The sequence below is a fragment of the Carassius gibelio genome, chromosome B25 (genome assembly GCF_023724105.1).
Source record: "Carassius gibelio isolate Cgi1373 ecotype wild population from Czech Republic chromosome B25, carGib1.2-hapl.c, whole genome shotgun sequence".
In the NCBI taxonomy this organism is placed as follows: domain Eukaryota; kingdom Metazoa; phylum Chordata; class Actinopteri; order Cypriniformes; family Cyprinidae; genus Carassius; species Carassius gibelio.
The window spans coordinates 17625318-17634356 of NC_068420.1; the positions used below are offsets into that span (position 1 = coordinate 17625318).

At 37.1% G+C, this 9039-nt stretch overlaps 2 protein-coding genes across 7 annotated transcripts in view; one reads left to right on the top strand and one right to left on the bottom strand.

Moving 5' to 3' along the window:
• The window catches only part of LOC128014107 (caldesmon, smooth muscle-like), a 62436-nt gene extending 57574 nt beyond the window's left edge, over positions 1-4862 (top strand). For all 6 annotated transcript variants that reach the window (XM_052597375.1, XM_052597376.1, XM_052597377.1 and 3 more), the window contains one exon: positions 4075-4862. In XM_052597375.1, the coding sequence (XP_052453335.1) occupies positions 4075-4100 (26 nt within the window). In that variant the 3' untranslated portion in view covers positions 4101-4862. The remainder of the gene's footprint in view (positions 1-4074) is intronic.
• On the bottom strand, positions 624-6595 carry LOC128014106 (mediator of DNA damage checkpoint protein 1-like). The gene is made up of 3 exons (XM_052597370.1): positions 6390-6595; positions 6047-6097; positions 624-3905 (listed from the first exon to the last, which is right to left on the bottom strand). The coding sequence occupies exon 3, from the start codon at positions 3888-3890 to the stop codon at positions 930-932; it is 2961 nt and encodes a 986-aa protein (XP_052453330.1). The 5' UTR covers positions 3891-3905; positions 6047-6097; positions 6390-6595; the 3' UTR covers positions 624-929.
• Positions 6596-9039: the final 2444 nt, after the last annotated feature.

Below are 9039 nucleotides of genomic sequence, written 5' to 3' on the forward strand. Positions count from 1 at the left end.
TTGAGGCTCCATCAGTGAAAGCTCTTTGTCAACATTAAGCACCAAGCAGAGTGCGCCATACCTTGCTTTCTGTACAAATAAGGCTTAGAACAAATTTCCAAAACTTACTGCATACTTACTGTATACATCTCTTTCTTATACGATCTCTTAATTCTTTCTTCCGCAGTTAACTGTTTGCACTTGCCCTCCCACCTAAAACTCACTCTCAGCTGTCCCTACACCTTAAAAAAACATACAATAGCAATTTGTCCCTTAACACCATGTAATCAAATATATATTTATCTCTCTTATCTTATCCTCACAAATACTTTTTATGCCTCATTAAGCACCATATAATATTGCTGAGAGAAAGGTGTGATGTATTTCATTTTAAATGTTAAAAAAGAATACTGTCGGGTAACTAAAGATTTTCAATATCTAAATCCTGGATTATATTTTACATGCTCGTACCCCAAAAAACTTAGATTTTGTCTCTTGTGGCAGGCAGGAGTGATATTTCTGTATTATTAAATAATTTAAATTATTATTACTATTATTATTTTTGATAAAGGTGTTCAGGGATGTTAGTATTATAAAAATTATTACCATATTTAACATGCTCAAAAAATGATGAGCTTTTAAAGTCTTAAGCAATAAACTCTTTAATTTAAAAGATTCAAAACAATATGATTTTTCTTTATTCAATATTGTAATTAGCTTAAATGGCTAATGCCAGTTCACAAGTGGGCAATTACTTACTGCAAATAAGTTATTGTGTATTTGAGAGATAGTATTTTTTCTTTAGTTTACTTGCCAGTTGACCTGGTTTAAAGTTCTAAAAGCATATGTAAAGAATTGGACTGGATAATAGACAGAACTCTACGATCGCAATGAAAGCTAACAACAACCTTGCCCACTATTTATATGTTATCCAGTTAGACGTCAGTGGTTTAAGAAGTACTGAAGCCTTTGGCTGTTCTATTAAAGTCTTTTGGTTCTTCCTCTTTATTTTTGCGGCCTATGAGTCCCATTTCAAAAACTGTTGCAATCTTTGTTGCTGGACGCGAAGTTGCCTCTCTTAGTCGTCTGGCATCAAACCGCGGGCTGTATAGGAGAACTGGCAAACGATGCGCAAATGTGGGAATCTCTTTTGGCATTTTCTGTTCTGACTCCATCTTCTTTTGTTCCTCGGTTTTATTGGCTTCAATTTGTTGCATTATATTCTCTTTAGTGGAGAACATTTGGAAGAGGACAGCATCCCACATTTTGGCTGCCCTTGGGGAGTCTCTACTGTCCTGGCTGTCTGTAGGCGTAGCTTCGGCTTCAGACTTATTTTGCATTTCACTTACATTTTGATCAGTGCTGGCAGGGACATCTTTGTTTGATGCAGGCTCTGCCTCTGGAAACTTGGGCTCCTCTGCTTCAACCACCATGTGTTTCTTAAGGCGAGACCAGCCACTGAATTTTGACTTCATGCCTTTTGGTTTCTGCATCACCTTTAGGAGAGGCTCTGCAGTTAGGGAGGAACCTTCCTCAACCTCCTCCTTTTCTACTGCAGACCTGATCTCCTGTTGTGAGCTAGCTTTTGTCTCAACCTTTTCAGGTTCATTGTCCTTTGTTTCAAGGTTCTTTTGGTCTTCTTTTGGTTTAGCCAGTGGCTTAACCACATCTGTAACCTCTCCTTTTTCAGGAGTTTTTTCAGAAGAAGCAGCTTCAAGCTTCTGCTTCTTAATTTTCTCTAACAAAGACATTTTTGCCTCTGTTGGCTTCTCTGTTACTTTGGTTGTTTCAGCATTAACTTTACCTTCTGACACCTTTGGAAGAGCTGGCTTTCCCACATCTTTGTCAGATAACAGCACAGCCTTACTATCAGATTTCGGAGTAACCTTCACAATTGGAGGGGTCGGTGTCATTTGGGAAAGTCTGGGAGATCCATAGGTTGGAGTTCTGACTCTTGGTTTCACTGTACTTATTGGTTCTGCTTTTGCTTCTGATGGTAGTGTGTCAGCTACAGATACCACAATAGTTGGAATTTTAACATCAGAATTTGTTGCTTTTAATTCTGGCACAGTTGACTTGGGAATGTCCCTTATAGAGTTTGCTTCTGGCTCAGATACTAACTTCGAAACCTCTGGAGGTGGAGCCACCACAACAACACCAGCCTGAGGTGGCGGGACTTCAACGTTTTCTTTACGCTCTACCTCAGACTTGTCATTCATCAAGGTCACATTTGCACCAGGTTGAGGTACTACTGGTTCCTGTTTTGGAAGAGGAGTTGTCTCTGCACTTGGTAGTGCAGCTGGTGTAGAAATGCTAAAACTGGGCGTGTAACTCTTTATTCCTCCATGGGCAACATATTCAGAAGGAGTCAATCCATAATATGTTGGTTTGGATTTAGGTGCTGTTGGTGTTTTGGGTCTTTGACCTGCAAATGAAGGGACTGTAGATAACGTTTTTTGATACCCAGCAGATAAAGCAGGCTGTGCAGGTTCAATCTTGGGTGTTGTTGGGGTTTTAGGCTTTGGCTCCTCATTTTGGCTTTCCTGAATTTTGTTCTTTGATGACTCAAGTTCTGACAGGTTTTCTGTGTCCTTATCAAGCTTTTCTCGTAATGGTTCAGTTGTTTTGACATCTGTGTCCCCATTTTGTAATATTTCTGAATGACTGGTGTCATTCACCTGATTTGATATTTTATGCATTTCATCATGTGGACCAGTCAAACTTGAGGTTGGGGTTTTGGATCTTCTGCCCTCCATGTGCACAGGAGACACAGCAAATAAAAGAGGATTTGGTCTTGAAATCTCAATCACAGGTACTCTAACACGTAACACATGATTTGAAGGTGTCTTGGGATGCCCTGAAGGTATTTTTGTTGGAATAAAGTCAAATGTTGGCGTCTTTACTCTTGTTGGTGTTGTAGCCCCCTTTGCCATCAGCGTTGGAGTTGTGCCACATTTTGTCTCAGGAGTCAGTGTTGCATTTTGTTTAATCTCTGAAGCAGCAGTACTGACCCTATTCATTTCAGAAGATGGAATTGTCTCTTTCTTGACTTCAGAAATTGGAGTTTGGCTTTTCTTAATTTCTGAAGTTGGGGTTGTAACCCTCTTGACTTCAAATGTTGGTGTTTTAACCCTTCTGATGTCTCTGGTTGGTGTTCTGTCTCTTCTTATTTCAGATGTTGGTGTCACTATCCTTCTAACCTCAAATGTTGGCGTCGGGCCTCTCAGTAACTCTGCAGTGGGTGTTTTACTCCTTGTTGGCGATGCATGAGATGTTCTCACACCTACTGACTTTGCTGTGTAATTGGTGATTTGAGGAACTTCAAACAATGGTTTTGCTGTTCTAGAAACATTTAAAGTGGCAGGCTGAGGGCTTGGAGATTTTGAGGTTACATGAGTGGTAAGATTTGAGCTGACTTCCACTCTTTTTGAAGTTTGTAGAATGGTGACTGGAACAGGTTCATGTGTATCAAGTCCTGGTACTGGTGAGGCTGTGTATGTAAATGCTGGAGACAGGCGTTGGGGAGCTGCATATGGTTGTGGTGAAAACCTTGCCGTCTTGCCATAAGTGAATTCTCTGTGATGAGGATAAGGAGACGACACATGCTGATACAGTGGTCGGACGTTGAAGCGTGGGTGTACCGTGCCAATGTAGTAAGGTGTCTCTGGAGTCTTAGGAGGAGTTGAGTGATCACTGTGCTCCAGGTCAGGGCTTGCTTCATTTACTGGAGAGAGGCTTGAGCGGAAGGGGACCGACGGTTGGGAGGCCTGGGCTGCAGCTTTTTTCTTTGCTGTCTTTTTGAGTAGTTTTTGGAGCCGGACATTTTCTTTCCCAGGTTTGGGAAACAAAGGTGGGGGGTACTGCTGGGAAAGCAGGCCTGCCTGGGCAGCAGTGCCAATATTGACAGCCATTAAATCTTCAGCCCTCTGAAACAAATTAATAACAGTTATTTTGTACTCTGAACATAACAATGAATGTTTTTGCTAATAATGGTAAAAAGGTGCAAACCATTCCAAAAATAGGCATCGTAAAATAAATTTGCAAAAAGTATTGCTTTCTAATACAGTTTTTTTTTTCTCTCTCTCTCTTTTTCAGGTGAATTTTCCAGCGATCGCTTGTGAGGAATTTACTTCAGCAATAACATCTTTCCTAATTCACCAAGAACACATTAATTGGCATATATGTAGTACAATCTTTCAATCAACTTTTCAAAATGGAAGAAACAATCACACTACATTATATGTGTTTTTATTTTTTATTTTTATGATTGTTCCATTTATGACTGTTCTAATGGCATGGCTTTGAACATTTTTCTACAATCAATTTGTCACATAAATATATATAATGTAAAATTATTCTCAGACCTGTTGACTTATTCTGACTGCAACAGAATCTTTTCTTTTTTCCTTAGTATTATCTGCAGTATTTGTGCTGATATTATGGCCACTTCTAACAACATATAAGTATGAAGTGAATGTTAATGTCAAATAGATCAAAGTCATGACTTTTACCAACTGTTTTTATATTGATTATCTATGCTTTTTTATACTATGGCACATTGTTTCATTTATAAATACTTGAATAGTTGAACAGTAGAATAATCCAAAAACATATTCCAAAATTCCTGCTGCTGATTCGTATGCATTTTAAACCACAACCAATCTCTTACAGTTATACTTTATTTCAAATATGACATTGATTTTCATTTTGGTTTTCATGAAAACACTGGAATAACCCCATTTATCATATTTATAATATTAAAATAAACATTTTTGTTTAGGTATGAGCATTTTGCTACCCAATGGTATTGAGAAAATAAGAATTTCATTTATAGGCAATAACAGCTTTTATTTTCAATAAATTTGATATTTTGTATGATTCTTCATTTGGATTTTGTCTGCTTATTCTCAATGTAAGATGAAAATATCAAAATAGTTTTAACTTGAAACAATGTCTCGGTTAATGGCATGTTCACATGCATTGAACTTCCACAACACATCTAGGATAGCTCCTTGGCCTAATTTTAGGGTGAAAGCAAATGAGCAAGTCATCTGCTCCATGTCACAGAGTGTGGGGCCACTTTCCACTCTCACTGTAAACTAATGCCAAGCAGTCGCTGCTTCAGCCATAGGTGGAGCAGCTACATTAAATTACATAATAAATCACTGAAAATGTACTCCCTAACAGATTCAGTGGTTTCTTTTGACGCACAACCGAAGATCACATATCACAGAGCTGCTTTTAAGTTTTTCATAATGTATTGATATGTTTTCTAAACTACCTTACTATAAAACAAAGACAATAATTCGCTTTTAGACTGGACTTTTCATAAATGATACTCATAAAACACTCATGGACCTTTCCAGGCTCATTTATGCAATAATTTAGATAATACCTAATTATATATAAAGGTTTTGAATCTCTGGGTTCATAATAATTTTTTAGAAAGCATAAAAGTAAGAATAAATCTATTATAAAAAAAAGGAATCCATGGCACTGCTTACGGTACAAAAGAAGAATACGGGTATATATTGATATAATAATAAATTACACTAAATTTTGCTATATTTGAGCTTGAAATAAGTTTAAAAACAAGCCATTAGGGAAAAATGATTTTATTCTCCCAAAACAGGTTTTAGTATAAGCAATTGCTTAATCTTATTTTAGGGATGTGTAGATATTTGACTACCAATGAAATCCAGTGGACTTAGGAACTTTTTTAAAGATAAAATACTGAGCAAAATGAATTATTTTGTGTATGTATATAACACATAATCTTTTTGCAATAGTGCAAATGTAGGCCACCTGTAAAAGCTAGAGTGACAAGAAGAACCATTTGAGAGGAGGTCGTCCTTTTAAGGCCCTGGTAGGCTGGGCAGTTTGGAACATTTCCAAGATCCAAGTTCAAAAGAGGAAAGGGCAAGAATAGCAAAGCAGTAAAATCATGCACAGCATAATTGCTTCTTAGCAACCACCTGGTGAAAAAATTCATCGTCGTACATGTAAAAATATATGCTCTGTGATAATATGTACATTTGTAAGCATGTGCTTAAAAAATATAACTTACCAAGAGATGACTGTAACAGAAGACAGTTGAAGACACTTCAGACGAGGTCCCCTGTAAATATAAACATTATTTATTTTACATGTCCTTTACAATAAGCAACTGAATTTAAATAAAGACGTAATATATGGTGACAAGGAAACCAATATCAGTATTATTAATCTCAGATTTATAGAGCTATATTACAGTGCCTATTGCACAAACCTATCAAGTTAGCCTGAAACAAAGTGCTGAAGCATTTTCCCAAAGGACAGACATGGCATGCACTTCCACACTAGGCATTCATTTAATAATAGCCAGAAGACAAAAATATCAAATTTCAAGCCGATTTTTTCTGGTTTTATACCTGTTCGTCTGCTGTTCAGGGGTGTCCGGCGGCTGCCTGCTTGTCCCAGCTTGGACTGTCAGAACGGGAGACTCATGTTGAGTTCAACTATCTCCCCTTCCTTCAAATGGAAAGCACAGGCTCCATAGCAGTCCAAAAATAAAACCCTGAGTCCGTTACTCAGAATGCATGGCGAGTGGTGACGGTGTAGAGGGAACCGTCAGCGAAGCAGGGGGGATCCAGGTCACCTTAGATATCATCAAGTGTCCCCCCTCCCCCATGACACCAGACGCACACCCTCATTTACACAATCTATTAGCACAGTGCCCCCTACAGATAAGAAGCAGTAGTTGGTTCTTTAGGAGCTATATTGTGGGCCAAATCTGTGCAGTAGTCCACTATGAATTGTCTTTGCAAGACTTTTATTCAGAAGTGCCAAACACAACGTTAAACAAGAAATTAAAGTGATTTTTCTTTTTTCATCTTGATTGCCAATGTTGCAGCTGAACTTTGAGTAGTTGTTGTGTAAAGGAGCAGTAAGTGTGAATAAACTTAGTTTAAAATTTAATTCTGTGAACTAACTTAATATTTATGGAAGCCTCTGACAAGGAGTAACAATTGGAATAAAAAGCCATCTGATTTGATTTCACTGAAGAGCTCAAAGTGTTACATTACAATCATCAATCTTCCAGGCATATATGATGAAGCTGATATTTATACTTTTCACATTATAAAAGAGAAGAGCATGAAACTCAAATTAATGGTACATGAGCATAATGTAACTGGTGAATTCATTAATCTGTTGTGTGTAAATTTATATAAAAGGTTTCACCACTCCCTGATTTATGTAAATGTATTATTTCAAATATACTATTTGATGTAATCAATGATTATATATGCATTGTTGCCGACAGGCTGGAGTCACTCAAATTTGTACTTCAATGAATGTGCATTAACAATGTAAAATAAAGTTTAGAGTTACTAACTCGCATCTAATTATTTAATGACATTCAAATTTAGTTGTAGAAATGTATTGCTATATTAGTGACCTCTAGACATTTACACTGAAAAAATGAAAAAGTATCTGTAGGAAACACCTACACCAGTTGGAGTAAGTTGGAGTAGAACTCATATCATTTCACAGTTTCATATCGCTGAGGACTTCTTAACACAACATATGCAGACTTGGGAGCGAGCCATGGGGAACACCCCAAAACTCTGTTTGAAGAATCTATCCATTATTTTGAAAATAACACCAAAAGGCAAGCTGATCACACTTACATGCATCCCATTCAGAAAATGTGCTAATTGTGCTTATGTAGTACCACAGTAAATATAGCAACAGCGTCTCGGCCCACTCCTCCAAACTTATGCCTCTGTTACATTTCCTCAAACCCTCGTCCATCTCCTTATTCAGTGCCTGGGCCAAGATCTGGACCTTCCCACTACAGAATCTCCACCAATGGGATATTTTCACAGATCAAGTGTCACTATAACAGAAAGACTTTTTCATGCCTGCACGTTTGCTGAACTTTACAACCAGTCTCTGCCAGCAGGGAATTCACTTCTTTCATCTTTTCTGAGGTAAGAGTGCAAGAGGGCACAAGTGCAGCGGGTGAGGAAATAGTGAGAGTGGTAAATATTGTGTGTAGTTTTGTGTGAGTTTAAGACAATTTGTGACCATGGATGTATGAACGCATCAGGTTTTTACACAAACTTAGAGTTCATATAGTCTAATGCATTTAGTTGCATCAAAAGCTTGGTCAATTATTGACTCCTCAAATGTAACATATATAATACAGTTACATTCACATGTATGTTGTGTGTATGACAATGTATTCAGCCTATATTATCTATATTTACTATGTCCAAATATAGAAAAAAAAAAAAAAAAACTTGAGCTGGAACTTGGAAACTGGATCCTGAAAAATGTTTGGGCCTATTAAGTGCAGCTGTCTTGTCAAAGTCCAATTCTTTTTGACTTGAGATGTCTAGGGATTGCTTACATATATTTCCTGCCTGTTATTCAGAAGTTAACAATTAATTGTTTTTCTATTTTGATCAACCCTTTAATTATTTATGATTGTGTAGTATTTTGTATCAGAGCCTTGCAATATATAAAGAAATATTACATATAAAATTGTGAAACAACATTTTATCCACTAAAGATGTTCTAAAGGAAAGTGTCTGTCTTTTGATTAATTCAATGTTCCTGACAAGACCATTTCCCAAATTGGAAAAACAGACTTCCATATAAGCAAGGACACTTCTCATTTTTCATGTGTCAGCCAGTTCATAGGTCAGCTAATAATACTATTCAGTCAATGCTTGGCCAAAATTACTTCAAACATCTTGTGAGAACCTGAAAAGCGAAAAAACATAGCAGACTACTATAAACCAAAACTGAATTGTTGCATTAAAATGTAATATCTATTCTGGTATATGTCAACATAAGTATTTGAACCCTACATTCTTAGTCATCACTAACAATCTTGATAATTTAATTAGGCAAAAAGCCCATTAGTTCAGCATGAAGGGGTCAACAGGGGAAAGGGAAGAGATAGTTTCATGACAGTTTTATGAATCACTATGTATGTGTTCATTAGACTCTTTGCAGTCTTGCCTTTGAAATTCTGATTTGTGCGTCATTCTTTCATTTTCTTTTAGTCTC

Coding starts and splice junctions, on each gene's coding strand:
- LOC128014106 (XM_052597370.1), bottom strand. CDS start 3,890: ATGGCTGTCAATATTGGCACTGCTGCCCAGGCAGGCCTGCTTTCCCAG.